Genomic DNA, 17394 nt, shown 5'->3' with positions numbered 1-17394 from the left:
AGCTCAGCCTCACCCGCTCCCCTGGCCTCACCTCCCACCACAGGAGCATTTCAATTACTACTCACTGGACACTGCCCTGGGCCACCTTGTCTTCTCACTCAAGTATGATGTCATCGGGGACCAGGAGCACCTGCGGCTGTTGCTCAGGTGAGGGGCGGGTGAGGGGCCCTTTGACAGTAGGGAGGGCTGAGGTCTTATAATCTGAAAACCCATCTCATTTTACCTAGTCTTCTAATCGAGACCCAGAGAGGGCCAGGGGTTTGCCTGAGGTTGCACAGCATGTTAGTGCTGAGCCAGGCCTGGCTCCCATCATCACCGGTGGTCCTTGCTGGAGTCTTACTTTGTGTGGAGGGGCTCCCGCCTCCCTTTCCCGCACCCTAGCCCCTAGAAAGCCCCTGATCGTGGGCTTTCTTCTCCCAGGACCAAATGCCGGACATACCATGATGTCATCCCAATCTCCTGCCTCACCGAGTTCCCCAATGTGGTCCAGATGGCAAAGGTGAGGCCTCTGCTCCTTCATGCTGGGCTCTCTTTGGATACCGTAGGTGGGCACACAGCTTGGGGGCTACGGCTTGGCCTTAGCACACCCTCCTCCTTAGCTAGGTCCTAGCCCTGCATCCTGCAGCACTATCTTGGAGTCCCTGCCTCTCACGTGTTCCCATGATGCTCCTGTGCGGGAGACCCTGTCCCCTGCCTGTGCGTCTTGGCACTGTTTTGGAGCACTTTTGGAAATGAGACCCCAGTCCTCTTTACCCCATTCTGAGCAACAGTGAGCCCTCAGTCCTGCTTCTGCCTTGTTTGTCCCCTCTCCTTTCTCCACTGTGCCCCCTGGACCTTGGCCTGGGAGATCCAGAGGCCCCTCCCCCCTCCCAGCCCCACCTTTAGGCGGCCCCTTATCTCCTCCTGCAGCTGGTGTGTGAAGATGTGAACGTGGACCGGTTCTATCCTGTGCTCTACCCCAAGGTACAGCTGGGTCTGGGCCCTGGTTTCTGAAAGTGGGTGGGTGACTGGGGGACTGAGCATTGATGGGCACCTGCTGTGTGCAGAATATTTTCCTCAGTTTCTCATTTAATCTCTATAATAAGCCTGCCAAGTCCACAGTTTGCAGAAAAGGAACCAGAGGCCCAGAAAGGTTCTATATTTTACCCAGGGATGCCCAGCAGATAACAAAGGGCTGCATTTACACCCAGTGTTGTTGGCCTTGGAGGCATGCCTTACCTCTGCAAACTCTCGCTGTAATTTGGCAACCCTCCCAAGGGCGACCTGTGCTCCTGAGCCAGGGGACTCACTGGCCTTTCTCTCTGACCCCAGAGGGGACCTGGTGGGAGAGAATAACACAAACACCTTCATAAACGGTGCCCACAGACAGCAGCTGCATCTCCAGGTGCTGTGACAATGTGAGGAAAGGGTAGTGACTCTGTCTTCAAGAGGCTGGGGGGCTTCCTGAAAGAAGTAGGCCTTGAAAGACATGTAAGTCCTTGTTGCTCTGACTGAATTCTAGAGCAAGGTGTAGTCCTTGAGAGGTGCTGTGGGTCAGGGAAGGTTCTTGAGGGAAGGGGCCTCAGAGATTAGATTCCATCTCTCAGTTACAGAAGAGGGAACTGCGGCCCAAGGTGAGGACAGGATCTAGCCTCAAGGTCCACTGCATGTCAGTGGGACTTGCCTGTTCTGGAATAATGAGGTGGGTTTACAGAGGAGCCAAGGAGGGAGCTGGATATTGTAGAATGGGGTGTGGGTGGGGGCTCAAAGGCAAAACTCAGGAGCAATGAGCTTGAGGTTGGAATCCAACACACCTGAATTCAAGTCCCCACTCTGCCTTGCAAGCTATTGACCTTAGACAAGTTACTGAAGCTCTGAACCTTGGTTTTTATCTGTAAAATGGGAAAAGCAGGAATGTCTCCCTCATGGGCCTGTCCTGAGGATTTTTCTTTTTTTGTATTTTTCCGAAGTTAGAAGTGGGGAGGCAGTCAGACAGACCCCCTCATGCGCCTGACCGGGATCCACCCGGCATACCCACCAGGAAGTGATGCTCGGCCTATCTGGAGCGTTGCTCCATTGCGGCCAGAGCCATGCTTGCGCCTGAGCGGAGGCCATGGAGCCATCCTCAGCACCCAGGGCCAACTTTGCTCCAATGGAGCCTTGGCTGTGGGAGGGGAAGAGAGAGACAGAGAGGAAGGAGAGGGGAAAGGGTGGAGAAGCAGATGAGCACTTCTCCTGTGTGCCCTGGCTGGGAATCGAACCCAGGATTTCCATACACCGGGCCAATGCTCTACTGCTGAGCCAACCAGCCAGGGCTGTCCTGAGGATTAAATGAGATGATGCACAAGGCATGCCAGGCACAGTGCTTGGCATGTAAGAGCAGCAAACAGCAACTTGAAGAAGCAGTCTGTTTCAGCCATTGCCCTCTCCCCCCAGGCTTCGCGGCTCATCGTCACCTTTGATGAACATGTTATCAGCAATAACTTCAAGTTTGGAGTCATTTATCAGAAGCTTGGACAGGTGTGCTCACCTACTCCTCCCTGCTCCCCCACCTACCTGGCCATATACCTGGGACCTCAGACCTTTGCCAGGGAGTGTACCTCCTCAGGGACTCAGTTTCCCAGGGCTGCCAGGGGTCCTCCTTCCAGGCATCTCTGGGGTGTGGGGAAGGGCAGCTCAGGAGCCCTAACTCCATGACCTCTGCCCTCTGTGTGTCCCCAGACCTCCGAGGAAGAACTCTTTAGTACCAATGAGGAAAGCCCTGCCTTCGTGGAGTTCCTCGAATTTCTTGGCCAGAAGGTCAAACTGCAGGATTTTAAGGGGTAAGCATTAGGGGATAAGCAGTGTACAATCTGACCCATGCCCTTGGGCAGGGAGGGAGTCCCCGTCCTGGCCCCATAAAGGCCTGGCCGGGGCTGGAGACTGAGCCGTGGCCTGGGGGACCTGGGGCAGGTTCCGAGGAGGCCTGGACGTGACCCACGGGCAGACGGGGACCGAGTCTGTGTACTGCAACTTCCGCAACAAGGAGATCATGTTTCACGTGTCCACCAAGCTGCCCTACACAGAAGGGGACGCCCAGCAGGTAGCCTGGGCACCCATCCACCCACCTGCTTCTTCTTGTCCTCCTTCCCCCACTACCTGTCCATTGAGTGTCCACTACATCAGGCTCAGTGGGCCCTGGGCAGATGGAAGTGATCCAGTCCCCCCTACTTATGGGCTCTAGTTGGGGAAGGGGAGACAAGCTGTTACAAAATTGTGAAAGCCTCAGTTTCCATATCTGTGAAATGGGGATAATAATGGCACCTACCTCATAGGTGAGCATAAATGAGCGATGCACATACAGTGGCTAGAAGAGTATCTAATATAGCAAGAGCTCAATAGATATGAGTTAGTAATTATACAGGGAGTGGAGGGCATTGTGGGATCATGTGGGGGAACTTAGACTTGGCAGAGGTAGGAGTCAAGCTTTCCAGATAAAGAGCCTTTTAGGCTGCAAAGAAGCTGGGAGAATTGGGGGGTGGGGTGTCCCAGGTGGAGAAAATGGCTTCTGCAAAGGCCAGCAGGGCGTGTTGTGGCGCTGAGCTTGGAAATCTGTCACCTTGTCCTAAGCTCCCTGCAGACTGCTTGCCTTACCATCCCCCCCACCCCTTCCCCACCCCAGGGAGAGAAAACGGTAATGTGAGAAAAATGGATATATTTACATCTTACCTTTACTGTCATTTTATTTTCTTTTAATAAGATTTTCTGTTCATTTTAGCAACATGAATTTATACTGGATGGAACTTGTTCAGGAGGGGCCATGTTTGGGGTATTTAGACAGGAGAAGGGTTGAGAGGTAGGGCCTGGGGACCAGGAGTCCTGGGTTCACGTCCTCTAACTTATTATAGGGCCTTGCAGATCACTTCTTCTCTCTTGGCCTCAGTGTCCTCATCTGTCAAAGGATTCTAAGAAAATGAAAATAATATAAGACAAATTTCTCATCACGGTTTTTTGGTAGAGACGTGAATCCTTAGAGGAGCCCTCTGCCTCCCCCAGAGCCCTCCCCCACCCTGCAGGCAGCCTCCCCCACGCCCAGTGGCCCTCTGGCCAGGTGGTGAAGGCCTGTGGCTCTGTGCTCAGTTGCAGCGAAAGCGGCACATCGGGAATGACATCGTCGCTGTGGTCTTCCAGGATGAGAACACGCCCTTTGTCCCTGACATGATTGCGTCCAACTTCCTGCACGCCTATGTGGTGGTACAGGCCGAGGGTGGCGGGCCCGATGGCCCCCTGTACAAGGTGGGTGATCTCAGAGCCTCCCAGGGCTTCGCCAACCCTGACACAGCACAGCCTTACTCACTGGGGCCTCTCTGAGCCTGTAGATAGGGGGACTGTCCTGAGGGCTCTACACCTCCCTCTTGCTCCAATGATGGGGGATTCCCATCCTGCCCTCTCTGCTCCCCAAAGTTCCACCCTCACAGAGGCTGGTTAGACTCCTCCCCTTTGATTATCCCTCATGACTCCCGAGATTCCACACCCCTTCCCATCACTCAAGTTCAGGGCCAAGGATGGCTGGCTGAAATCCTGGGGTTCAGTCACTCAATCAGCAGTCACTGAACCTCTGCCACCAAGGGGCAGGCCCTGTGCCCAGCGTGGGGCAGGATAGGGAGGTGGAATTAGGGGACCGAGGCGGGGGTGGAGATTCACAGGGACTGCTGTCCTCTCTTCCAGGTCTCTGTCACAGCCAGGGATGATGTGCCCTTCTTTGGGCCCCCGCTCCCAGACCCTGCTGTGTTCAGGAAGGTGAGAGGCCGCCCCCAGCCCCAGTCATGGGTAGAACTAAACTGGTGGGAACTGGGGGGATACACATTCTGCCATACTAAGTCCTAAAGCCCTACTGTGGTCAGAGCAGCTGGGTTCTCCTGACTGAGCAGTTACATCCTGACTTTTCTGTTCATCTTGAGAAAAACTGAACTTTATTTAGGAAGTCACAAAACAATCTATATCATTTGTTTACCTTTTTCATAGCAGACTGTGGCCTTTCCTCATTTCTGTTATCTTCTTGCCAATTAGTCATTATTTATTTTTAAATGTCCGAGGGGGCACGTCTCTCTCACCTCTCAATCCACATGTAGAGCCTTGGCCTCAGTCCGCCACTGACTGAGGTGGTAGGAAACCCTGTCCCACCCCTTACATCTGTGGGTTTGCTCTCCTGAGGGGTGGGCAGTCATGAAGGGCAGAGGGGGCCCTCACAGGTGCCTGGGCTGGGGAGCTGAGCCCCAGGAGTGAAGAGGACACCTTCTGGGCTCCAGCAGGGTGCAGCTCAGTCCCTGCCACGCTAGGTCCCTGCCACGCTAGGGCCCCGCCCCTGGTCTCTGTGTTCACCTGACCCATTCTCTTCTCTCCACTCCGGGGTTTCCCAGGGGCCAGAGTTCCAGGAATTTTTGCTGACAAAACTGATCAATGCTGAATATGCCTGCTACAAAGCAGAGAAGTTTGCCAAACTGGAGGTGAGGATGGGCTTTTGAGGCCGAGCCCCTCCCCCAACTTGGAGTTTCAGCCCTGCCCCTTAGGAAGGGAAAAGCCATGACCAGAGCTCGGCCTTAGGGAGGGCTGATAGGGGGAGTGGATTTACGGGTGAGCAGGGTTAGGGTCAAGGGGGAGGATGGAAGGCATTTCTAGGAATGCGGGGGTGGGGCGGAGTTGGAGGTAGGCAGGCTGGCACCAAGGACTCTGTCGGGCAGGGGAAAGTGGGGGTGGGGGCAGGAGGCCAGGTCTTGGAGGGATCTGAGGGAAGCCCGGGTAGGCTTGCGGGAAGGAGGGGCCCAAGTAGCCTGGATTTGAATTGTGGGAGGAAGGGCTAATCCCTGGGGTCTTTCCCGATGGCCTGGGCCTGGCCCACAGGAGCGGACACGGGCTGCCCTCCTCGAGACCCTCTACGAGGAACTGCATATCCACAGCCAGTCCATGATGGGCCTGGGTGGCGACGAGGACAAGATGGAGAATGGCAGCGGTGGCGGCGGCTTCTTCGAGTCTTTCAAGGTGAAGGGCCAGGTCTACGGGGGCTAGAGAGCCAGGGATCCGGCTGGGGTGGAGCCGGGGTGGGGATGTGAACAAGGTATGGGGGTGTGGCTAGAGGCGGGCTCAGCAGGTGGAGTTGGGGGCGTGGTTTGGGTGGGGTTTCGGACAAATATGGGGGTGGGGCTAGATGAGGGCTCTCATTGGGTTGGAGTTGGGTGGGGGCGTGGCTGGCGGTGGACTTGGGCTCTAAGTGGGTTTAAGGTGTATTTTGTGAGCGGGTAGAGCTTGTGGGTGGGAATGTAAGGTGGGGCACTGTCTAGGGAGGAGTTAATGGTTGGAGGCAGGGCCTCGGCGTGGGGACCGAAGCTGCCTGGAAGTTCAGCTGCAGATTGGAGCCCTCTGGGTGGCAACAAGGTGTCTCTGGTGCCAGGGGTGGTGGCTGCGGTGTCAGTAGGTAGAGAAGAGAGGAGGAGGCCTCTGTCCTGATGAAAGTAAAAAAACAAAGGTCCTGGAGGAGGGTGTGAACGGAGTGCGGTAGGAGAAGGACCTGGCCTGTGTGACCTTCAGCGTGTGACCCACCCGCTGTCTCTGGCTTAGTGTAGTGTTGAGAGCACAGTTCTAGGCTCTGTCACTTACTGGCTTGGTCATTTTCTGTCACTTCTTTATCTGTTAGGTAGGGTAATGGCAAGGTATCTCACACAAGTGTAGAGAATTATTTGTAAAGCCGTTAGATTGGTGCAATATAAGTTCAAAAGTAAAATGCAAAATCCTGACCACCTACCTCAGCAACTGTTATCCAGAGTGCGAGGCAGGGGAGGGAGGTCCTTTCCTCCTCAGACAGTGCCTGAACTCCCCCAGGCTGTGTGTCCCCAGGTGGTGGCTTCTTAGCTATCGGCTCCTCTACCTACAGCAGGAGGACTGTCTGTCCTCCAGGTGCCCAGCCAGTTTGGTTGGGCCCCACCCTCAGGCCAGGCAGGCCACAAAGCTGGAGACGTGAGTTCACCGAAGGCAAGGGTCGGGAACCTATGGCTTGTGAGCCAGATGTGGCTCTTTTGATGGCTGCATCTGGCTCACAGACAAACCTTTAATAAAAAAAATAATGTTAAAAATATAAAACATTCTCATGTATTACAATCCATTCATTTCCTACTGCTCATGTTCATGGTTGCGGGTGGCTGGAGCCAATCACAGCTGTCCTCCAGGACAACACCAAATTTTTATTGTATAATGCATAAGGTACACGGGTCATTGTATGACTCTCACAGAATTACATTTTAAAATATGTGGCGTTCATGGCTCTCTCAGCCAAAAAAGCTTCCCGACCCCTGACCTAAGGGGATCAGCCGGCTGCCCAGGCCTGCCGTGCACTAACATGAACAGCCCTCTTTGAGAAAGAGGCCCGAGGACAGAGCCCAGCCTCTGGCCTCTGGAGACAGGGGTGGGCGGGTGAGCCTGGGTCTTGGATGTCTTCTGGGGGGGGGAGCTCCAGTGATCCCACATGGTGTGGGCGCTGGACAGTGAACCTGGATTAGGTCCGAGTCCACAGTTAAGGGTTTGGGTTTGACATCTGGGTTCCTGACCTGCCTCCGCCTCAGTTCCAGCGTGTGTAGAAAGGGCGTAGGAATAGTGCCTACCTCGTAGGGCCGATGACTAAATGAGAAAGTTGATGTAGAGTACCCGGCCCCATTGGGTAGAACTGGCTGAGAAAAGCAAGGGAAGGAGGAAGAAAAGCTGTAAGCCTTCCTAAAAGGAATAAACTGACGTTTCTGGAGGGTTCTCTGCGTATGCTTTTGGCTGTGACCTAGTATTTCCTGCAGTCCTCACAACAGCCACATGAGAGGCTCATAGGCTCAGAGGGGTAAGTGGCTTGCTCAAGGTCACCTGGCAAACTGGTGGCAGAGCCAAGGCCCAAACTACCCTTGCTGCCATATGGACTCGACTCTTGTGTGGCCTCATGGGAAAGGACTCCCTGGGGTCACTCAGAGCAGCATTGGTGAGGAGGAGCCAGAAGCCTGGATTTCTGGGTGTCCCTGAGGGTGGGAGCTTAGGAATCCTGTGCTTCCTCCACCCCACCCCACCTTCACAGCGGGTCATCCGGAGCCGCAGCCAGTCCATGGATGCCATGGGACTAAGCAACAAGAAGCCCAACACGGTGTCCACCAGCCACAGCGGGAGCTTTGCACCCAACAACCCTGACCTGGCCAAGGCCGCTGGAATAGTGAGTGCCCTGCCCCGGGGCCTTCATCGCTCCCCTGCCCCCATTGTCCTGCTCCCTAACACTCATCCATCCTGGGCTCTAGACCTGGTCTAGCCACTGCTCTCCATGGGGTCTAGTGCCCAGGCCATGCCACTGCGGTGCTGAGAGCCTTCAGTCCCCTTCCCAGCTCCTCGGCCCTCCACCCTTCGCCCCAATGTAGGTGTGAGTTTGAGTTTGGGGCAGCCTCTGTATCACATTCCTTATTGAGCACCCATGTCCATCATGTGCTAAGAATTGGGCTGCTGAGTGGACACCTACTTGAGTTTCTGGAAGCACCTACTGTGTGTCAGGCTGTGGGCATGCACTGTGTGTCAGGGCCTGGACTTCTGTGTGAGCACCTGCTGTGTGCCTGGCTCTGAGATGCTGGGGGGGACCTGGATTGTGGTGTGGACATCTGCTGTGTGCCTGGCCCTGAGTTTCTGTGAGCACCTACTGTGTGTCAGGTCCAGTCCTGGGCTGCTGTGTGTGCATAAACTCTGTAAGCACCTACTGTGTGCCTGGCCCTGAGATATTTTGTGAGAACCTTCTGTATGTCAGATAATGGACTGCTGAGTGAGTAGATAATGTGTACTCAGCTGGATATCAGTGAGTACTCACTGTGTGTCCGGAAGGGAGCTGTTTAAGTGAGCATGTACTCTGTGAGCACCTACTCTGTGTGCCTGGCCCTAGGCTGCTGTGTGAGCATCTACTCTGTGCCAGGTCCTATGTGGCTGTGGCTACCTATTGTGTGTCAGGAATTGGGCTTCTGTTTGAGCACCTGCTGAGTGAGCACCTACTGTGTGATTACTTAACTGCCTGCTGGGCTCTGTGGGATTCTGCTACTACTAATACTCAGGGGGTGTGCTGGACACACAGATGGGTAAGGCCTTCAATTGTGGGCCTATCTCTGCTTTCCGCCGCCTCATAGCCACCCCCAACGCTGCACTCACTGCTCTGCTCTGCTCCCTCTCTCCATCCATCCTCCTTCCTTATCCTTCCACCCCTCCATCCCTTCATGCCTCCACCCCTCCATCCCTTCACCCCTTCATCCCTCTACCCCTCCATGCCTCCACCCCTCCACCCCTCCACGCCTCTGTCCTTCATGCCTCCATCCCTCATTTATTGACTGTCCTGCTGCATGCCAAGCCCTGTGCTGTGAGGCTGTGTCACTTGTGGTGAGATGGACCTCCCATCCCAGCCCCTGCCCCATGATCAGGCCTGGCCAGGGCACAAGCTGGGTCCTTGGCTGTCCAGCAGTCACCAAGCCCAATGTCATTGGAGACACAAGCCCACCCTCCCCTCAAGCCAGATTGATAAGCCACTCCCTTCCACAGTGGCCCAGCCTCCTGTGGGTGGCTGTAGGGGGCCCCAGAGACAGGGCCAGGCCAGCAGCACCCACCATGGCAGTAACCAGACCCATTTCTGTTTTTGTTTTTGCACAACTCTTCCCTCTCTTCATGTTGCTACCTTTTCCTTCCACTCCCTTTCCTTGTTTTTCCTTCCCCTTCTCTCTCCCCTCTCCTCTCCTTGGCCTCTCTCTACCTTCCTCCATGTTTGTATTTCCTCTGTCCTCTGGTACCTGTCTTTTTACTCCCTCTCCTCCTCCTCCTCCCTCCCACTGTTCTCTCCCTTGCTTTTTCCTTTTTGCCTCCCCCTTCCCTTTCTGTCTGTCTCCTCCCTGGGCCCGTCTCTGTGTCTGTCTGTATCCCCGCTCTGCCCCTCATGGGCTCCTCCCGTTGTCCCCGTCTCCGTATAACCGTCTGTCTGTCAATCTCTCTCTCCTCTGTCCTGCCTCTCCTCCCACCTCTTCTCTCCTCCCTCTCCCCCGGCCTTGTCTTTCTCTCTCCCACCCCCGCCCTGCCCCACTCTCTTCTTTCTTTCCCTCTCTCATTCCCTGTCTCACCTCTCTGGGTCTTCCCTCCCGCCATCTCTGTCCGTCTCTGACTTTCTCTGTGTCTGTCTGTCTCTGCCCTTCCCTCTGCTGCTTGCCAGTCATTGCTTATTCCTGGGAAAAGTGCGAGTAGATTCGGACGCCGGGGCAGTGCCATAGGCATAGGAACCGTGGAAGAGGTTGTCGCCCGCGGGGCCACCGGCTCTGAAGGCCGCCTGCACGCGCTGCTCTCGCTCGCTCTCAGGACGGAGGCCATATTGGGGACGTTGCCCCCTTCCCCTGGGACAGGCCCAGGGGCGTGCGGGTTGGAGTGCTGGCAGCTCTGAAGGCACTCAGCACCTGCTTTGGGGCCTGGTACCTGTGCCAGAGCCAGTGCCCCTGCCAGGGGCTTCTGGCCCTGCCCTGGCCGCTAGGACCCTGGCCCAGTCCCTGCCAGGATCTGGTACCCAAAACCCTATGTCCAGCCGCACGTCCCCCAATATCGCTAGTTCTGCATGGAGCTCCATCCTCTCCTCTGCCCTGACCCCCCACCATGAACCGCCCTGGGGGTTCCTGCCCTACGTCTCCCTGGGCCCACCTTCCTGATTCCCCAGAGAAGATGGGGGCATGCTTCCCTATGTGGAAACTGGGGGATACCTGTCAACTGCTGGCCCAGAGCCTCCCCAGCCAGTTTGGAGACTGAGGTGGAGAGGGCTGGCATGGGGGAGGGGCTTGGGTTGCTACCTCATTCTCTCCCCACTGCCCTTAAGCCACAGGACCCAGAAGCCGTGGGGGTGGAGAGGGGGCAGCCATTGTGAGGACTTGGCCTCTTCCATCCCAGCTGGAGTGGCTGCCAGACCCCTCAGGCCCGGCCTTGCTGTGTGGTCTGGGGGGGGGGTGCTCGCCCTCACTGGGCTGTGTCCCTCTGTAACGGTGGGGGGCTCTCCCTGGAGATGCACACTCTCTCTTATTCTTTCTTGCTCATTGCCTCTGCTTCAAGGCCTGGAGCAGCAAGGCTCAGGGTGGCATGGGGGGGCACCAGGACTCCCAGGGGAGGTGGGCACTGAGTTGGGGGCCTCTCCTCACAGTCACTGATTGTCCCTGGGAAGAGCCCCACGAGGAAGAAGTCAGGCCCATTCGGCTCACGCCGCAGCAGCGCCATCGGCATCGAGAACATCCAGGAGGTGCAGGAGAAAAGGTGGGTAGGCAGGGCGCCCGGATGGGCCCGTGTCTCCTCTGACCCCATCCCTGACCCCTACTCATTGGCAAAGCAAAGCAAAGCAGGCAGGAGGGAGTGCCTACCCTTTGCCCCTCTGTCCCCCACTGGTGACAGCTATACAGTCAGGTCCCTGCTGTGTGCCAGGCACCAGGCCAGCTTAGCACCTAACGTGAAATGCTTTCATCTACTCAGCAGTCCCTCTGGCTCCCTGGGGGTCCCACCTTGCACATCAGGATGCTGTGGGTCCATGGGCTCAGCAGTGTGGGGCAGAGCTGGGATTTGGGGTTAGTGTTGGGGGTCTGTGCGTGCATCTGCGTGGGCAGGGGTGGTGGTAGGCCATATCAGCGGAGGGAAGCCCCTGGGAAGCCGAGGTTAGTTCCTGGCTGTGACTCTCCTCTTTCCCACATGGGGCAGTGTGACCTTGGGAAAGTCACTATACCTCTCTGAGCCTCATGGTCTCAATCTGGAAAATGAGGCTGAGAACACAGCCAGTGTCATAGGGTGGTGTGGGAGCAGTGCAATGCACTGGAAGTGGGGCAGCAGGTGCACTGAGGCTCAGGAATGGTGCTGGCACCGCCCTCGTGACCACAAGAGCCCCAAATCCTGCAAATCCCGGGTTCAAGTCTTGGCTTTGGTATGTCCTAGCACTGCATCCCTGGGCAGTTTCCCTTCCATCTCTGGACTCCCATTTCCTGATCCCTGACAGGAGCAGATACACTTCCTTCTATGGAGAGGAGAACTTGGGGGTGTCCTGTCTCATGTAGGTGCTCTGTGGCACCTGCCAGGCCGGCCGCGTAGCTGCAGGGCTGCTCTGGGTTGGCCCTGAGGATGCAGGGTGTGGGTATGAGGCAGGGTATGCCCCCATGACCTTCTCTTACCACCTGGGACTTATTCTACCCTGATGCCAGGCCTGGTGCTGAATCCCCCGCTTCCCCTGTGTGCCCTGCAGGGAAAGCCCCCCGGCTGGCCAGAAGACCCCAGACAGTGGGCACGTCTCACAGGAGCCCAAGTCGGAGAACTCCTCCACTCAGAGCTCCCCAGAGATGCCAACGACCAAGAACAGGTTGGGGCTGGGGGCTTTCTGGGACAGGGACTTGGGAGTGGTGGGCTCATTTTTCCCTCCCTGCCTGGGCCTGGGGCATCAAGGAACATTGACTCTGCCACACTAGGGTGTTGGGGACCTAGACACTCTCTCAGGTCCTTTGACACCCACCCACCACCAAGGTCCGTAACACAGTGGTGACCTGGGCATTCATGGAGTGACAACCTAGTGTCACATAACCTAATAAGCTATTTCTAGATAGTTACAGTCTGAGGAAAACAAGGCAGGGGTGCGATGAGGGATGATCGGGTGGGAGGAATTAGGGGGTGCTCAGGCAAGACATCAACTAAAGGGTGAGGTTTGAATTGAGAGCTGAGTGAAGAGTCAGTTCCAGAGGAAAGAGGGTTCCAGGTAGGAAGCACAGCCAGTGCAAAGGCCCTGAGGCATGCTTGAAGGATAGAAGAAGGGTAGGGCATTGGAGCCGAGCAAGTGAGGGGCCAGGCTCATGTGCAGGGGCTGCAGCAGGGGCAGGAATGGAAGCAGGAAGGCCCGCAAGCAGGCTGCCCCTCCATTCAGCGCTTGTCAGCTGAGCCCTCTCTGGGCTGAACCCCCTCTGGCTCTGGGAGCATCGAGAGGACTCAGCCGAGGATGAAGAATCAGGTAGGCGAACAGAAGCAGGAGAGGGTGAGAGGGATGGCGAGAGACAAGGCATGCAGGACCAGAGCAGGGAGGGTCACCCTGCTGTGGGAGGACGAATCAGGGAGGGCCTCCCTGAATAGGGAGCCCTTGGCTGATTTTTGAAAGATGAATTTGCTTTTTGGGATTTTAGGGAAAGACTAAGACTCCTGGCAGGAGACGAGGGCCTGAGCATGGAACAGAATAGTGCAAGGACTAAGCGGGCTATGGAGTTCGCAGGCCTAGTCCTATCTGTTCTCCCACCTACAGCTGGGTGACTTCGAGTTGTGTGCCTACCCTCTTTGTGCTTTGACATCTCTTCATCTGTAAGATGGGTCTAATAATAAGATAATTCAGATAAAAGCACTTAGAATAGTGCCTGGAGCAAAGCAAATGTGCACTAGGTGGTAGTCTTAACAGTTACTATTGAGCACCAAGCCAAGGACATTGGACTTTATCTGGGCATAGGGGAGCCCTGAGAGGGCGTTGAGCAGGGGAGGAACATGACCAGATCCATGTATTAGGAAGGACAATGGCAGGGGGACGCTCAGAGGCCTAGGGAGCTATACAGCGACCACAGAGGTGCTGGGCACACTGTGGGCAGGCCTCCCTACCCTGGGAGGGCAGGGGACCTGGGCCTTGGTCAGGAGGCCCCTGGGCTGATGCTGGCTGACGCGGTGCTGTCTGTGGCAGAGCGGAGACGGCAGCCCAGAGAGCAGAAGTGCTGAAGGACTCCTCCCGCTCCTCATCTAGTGCCAGTAGCTTCGCCAGTGTGGTGGAGGAGACGGAGGGTGTGGACGGGGACGACACAGGCCTGGTGAGACGCCCAGGGAGTGGGGACACTCCACAGTGGACCTGAAGGGGGGCTCTTTGGACCCTGGAGAATCTTTGGGTAGAAGCATGAACCTGGGTGTGGCTGAGATATGATCCAGGGGACCCAGCCCAAAAGAATAATGCAGGTGAAACCTCCCCGACTCTGAAGCCTTCCATGTTCCCCAGTGCTCTTCTCTGAGAGCCCTATCTCTGAGACATTTGAAGATCTAGTCCTCCCTCCTCCTCTCCCCCCTCCTCTTTCCTCTCCCTCCTCCCCTTCCTTTTCCTCTTCCCGTCCTCCCTTCCCTCCTCTCCTTCCTCTCCCTCCTCTTCTCCCTCCTTCTCTCCTTCTACTCTCCCTCCTCCCTCCTCAGCCTCACCTCTTACCACTTCAGCCATTCTGCACTCCTTTGCAGTCCCCCAAACATACCAGGCTTCCTCCACCTCTGGGCCTTTGCACATGCCATTTTCTCTGGCACACTTGACTGCCTCCTGCTCCCCCTTTGTCTGACTGAGTTCTCCCTACCCTCAGCCTCACATCACCTTTTGTAAGCCTCCCCTGACTTTCTGGTCCCAGGGTAGGCTAGGAGCCCCTCTTTCTGCTCTCACAGACCCCTGGACTTTGCCCTTAGCACCATTTTGTCATTTTGCATCCAACACACCTTCAGTGGGCACCCGTTCCTTGCCAGGTTCTGTTCCAGATGCTGCAGCTGCAGCAGGTGTAGCAGGGAACAGTGCAGACCCATTTCCTGTCCAGTGGGGCCTGGAGTCTAGAATTCTAATATTCTCTTCACAGTCTGTCTCGCCTCCTGTGCTCTGGGGTCTCTGAGGGCAAGGATCATGCCCGATGTCTCTCAGTGGCTTGGCCCAGGAGAAATCAGGAGATGTTGAATGAAGGAATAGGAGTTTGTGGTGTGTGCCTGTTCCCACGCTGTCCTCCTGTGATCTCCCTGGAGCAGACATTGCTGGGCCCCGTCCTTTTTGCAGGGAGGCGGGGGGTGTGGGGTGTTGTGGATTGAAACAGGACAGAGGTGACTTGGAGGGGGAGGAGAGCCAGCCAGTGTTGTGGATGACCACCCTCCCTCTTCCTCTCCTCCCTCCACCCCAGGAGAGCGTCTCATCCTCAGGGACTCCCCACAAGCGGGACTCCTTCATCTACAGCACGTGGCTGGAAGACAGCGTCAGCACCACGAGTGGGGGCAGCTCCCCAGGTAGCACGCCAGGGGCAGCTCCCCCACTAAGTAGGGCCATTCTAATGGTGGGAGGGGGACAGGGGGCACTTCTCATGCCCCAGCTGCTGCGTATGTGACACAGGGGACAGTGGGTGTCTCATCATTCAGCCTAAGATGATCGGGTGGCTTGGAGGGCTGGTGGCTTCTGAAGGGGTCTTGGAGGAGGATGAGGAGGTAAAGAAGGGAGTCAGGGTAGGGTCCCTGGGGGAGGGACTTGGCGATGTTGGGGAGCACCAGCCAGTGCCGACCACCCATCCATGCCCGTCTCCCTGGTGCCTCCCCGCGGCCAGTGAGGTGGCTCCCTCCTGCCCCCCTTCCCAGGCCCCTCGCGGTCACCCCACCCAGACGCCAGCAAGTCGGGGGAGCCTGCGTGTCCGGAGATCAAGATCCAGCTGGAAGCAGCTGAGCAGCACACACCCCAGCTGGTACGTGCAGCCGCAGGGGACCCAGGGACGGGGACGGGACCGAGAGGTCCCCCTAGGCCAGGAGGGTTGGGCTCATCTGGCCTGGGCACAGCCAGTGACTTCTGCTCACCTGTGTCTTCTGCTCCACGTTGTCATCTGTGCTGTCCTCTGCCTCGCCGCCGTTCTGTCTGTGCAGGGCTGTTAGCCAGGTTCCCCCTGGAAGGTGCCTGAGCAGGTCAGACCCAGCCCTCAGCTCTTGTTTGGTGGGTAGGGAGGGGAGTGGGTAGCAGGGTGGGCCAACTCCTTCCTGTTTCTGTCCCCTCTCTGGGCTGAGAGCTTTATATCTGGGTTTGAATCCTCTGCCACTCAGGTACTGGGAGACTTGGGCAGACCATTGGCTCCTCTCTGCCTCAGTTTCTTCATCTGTGCAATGGGGCTAATAAATGCTGCCTCACCTCTGCTCCAGAGTTGCTGGGAGGACTTGATGGGAGTCTGAAAGGGGCCTGGGTGCTGCTGGGAGAAGAGGAAGGGCTCTGGGGGATTCCCAGTGGGATGGAAGTCCCAGTCCCGGAACGCCGAGCATGGGCCCTGTCCCTGCTTCGCGGCGTCTCCATCTCCTCTCACCCTGCAGATGAGGCCGGAGAAGCACAAGGTGAAGATGCTGTGTCAAATCCAGGCAAATGGGACCTCTGCCCCCAAGGCCGCCACCAGCCTGTGGGCTGCCCCCTGTCTCCCCAACCCTCCCCTGGGCCCACCATCCGGGCTGTCTCTGCGGGGCAGAGCCATCCACACCTGGGAGTGAGGAAGCTGCTGGCACCATCCTCACCCGCCCCCCACTCCGGGCTGGGGGCCAGGCTGGGGCTAGGAGTGGTCAGTTGCAGTGAGACTCCAGGCCTGGATTGTCCCCACCTGGGCCCTCCATCACACTTTGGTGCCCCTCTAGACTCAGGGGGAGCAAGACAGAAGGGGGGCTGAGACACAGAGTGCACAGAGCCGTCAGGCAGCAGGATGTGAGAAGGGACGGGATGAGCACTGGGTTGGAGCCCCGGGTCCTGGCTCCAGTGTGGGTTCTGCTGTGTCTCTGGGCTCTCCCTCTGTGGGCGCCTCTGCTCCAGATGGACAGGATTATTTCAGAGCTTACAGAAGACTGTGATTCCATGCACCTGCCGCAGAATGGGGGCCTGTCCTCCCAGGGGCCTCCTGTCACCCTTCCCTGCTCCTTGGGGTCCCTGGGGCCCCCAGGTGGGCTGAGGGGCAGGGAGCTGGCTACACCTGTTCCCTGTCCTGGACCCTCAAGCTCTACCATAGATATGCCAATGCCCTGTTCACTGCCTCCACATGACAGACAGTGACCCCTTGCGGGAGGGAGGGGAACCTACCGGCCCTCGGCCAGCCCCCAGCCTCACCCCTGCCATCCATGCTCTGGGCACTCCAGGCTTAGGGGTCTCGGCTGGCCTAGAGTTACAGGTCTCACCTTTGCAACCCCCTACTCCCATGGAGGGGACAGCTAGGCATAGCTGCTGTGAGTCCACATTCTTGTGTGTCTGTCCACACTTTTTAGGCACCACGCCAAAGGCCAGCCTTCCCGCCCCAAAGCCCATGTGGGAAGCCCCCGTGGCCATGTGTATGTTGGTAACAGTTGTACAAAATAAATTCTATTTATCGCTATTGTACCCCGAGTTGCACCTGGCTTTGCGTGAACCCTGTCCAGCTTGACCCCAGACAGATGTCATTGGTACCAAGGTGGAGAGGAGGCCTGTCTCCCGAACCTCCCAGGTGGGTCTGGAGCACCTCCAAGGCCAAACCGCGGGCTTTGTAACTACAGTACCAGCTGTAGCTTCCTTCTCAGGGTGCTGTTCCTCCCTCCACCCTGTCCCCTTCACAGGGGGAAGGATGTGGCATTGAATAGGGCCAACCCAGCTTTGAG

At 57.0% G+C, this 17394-nt stretch overlaps 1 protein-coding gene across 9 annotated transcripts in view; it reads left to right on the top strand.

The window, feature by feature from the left end:
• Window positions 1-17140, top strand: part of RAP1GAP (RAP1 GTPase activating protein) — a 66815-nt gene extending 49675 nt beyond the window's left edge. For 5 of the 9 annotated variants that reach the window (XM_066375340.1, XM_066375341.1, XM_066375337.1 and 2 more), the window contains 18 exons: window positions 44-147; window positions 421-499; window positions 910-963; window positions 2416-2499; window positions 2701-2801; window positions 2932-3061; window positions 4099-4254; window positions 4687-4758; window positions 5379-5465; window positions 5860-5997; window positions 8063-8194; window positions 10205-10282; window positions 11171-11280; window positions 12251-12364; window positions 13712-13835; window positions 14940-15042; window positions 15385-15488; window positions 16099-17140. In XM_066375340.1, coding sequence (XP_066231437.1) covers window positions 44-147; window positions 421-499; window positions 910-963; window positions 2416-2499; window positions 2701-2801; window positions 2932-3061; window positions 4099-4254; window positions 4687-4758; window positions 5379-5465; window positions 5860-5997; window positions 8063-8194; window positions 10205-10282; window positions 11171-11280; window positions 12251-12364; window positions 13712-13835; window positions 14940-15042; window positions 15385-15488; window positions 16099-16269 — 1941 coding nt within the window. In that variant the 3' untranslated portion in view covers window positions 16270-17140. Of the gene's footprint in view, window positions 1-43; window positions 148-420; window positions 500-909; window positions 964-2415; window positions 2500-2700; window positions 2802-2931; window positions 3062-4098; window positions 4255-4686; window positions 4759-5378; window positions 5466-5859; window positions 5998-8062; window positions 8195-10204; window positions 10283-11170; window positions 11281-12250; window positions 12365-13711; window positions 13836-14939; window positions 15043-15353; window positions 15489-15663; window positions 15703-16098 lie in introns of all 9 variants that reach the window. The other 4 variants (XR_010750202.1, XM_066375344.1, XM_066375343.1 and 1 more) reach the window with 4 other exon arrangements.
• The last annotated feature ends 254 nt before the right edge of the window (window positions 17141-17394 follow it).

This window comes from Saccopteryx leptura, chromosome 3 (assembly GCF_036850995.1).
Source record: "Saccopteryx leptura isolate mSacLep1 chromosome 3, mSacLep1_pri_phased_curated, whole genome shotgun sequence".
NCBI lineage: Eukaryota > Metazoa > Chordata > Mammalia > Chiroptera > Emballonuridae > Saccopteryx > Saccopteryx leptura.
Note: the sequence above shows the minus strand (reverse complement) of the source record. Positions and strands in the feature narration are given on the sequence as shown.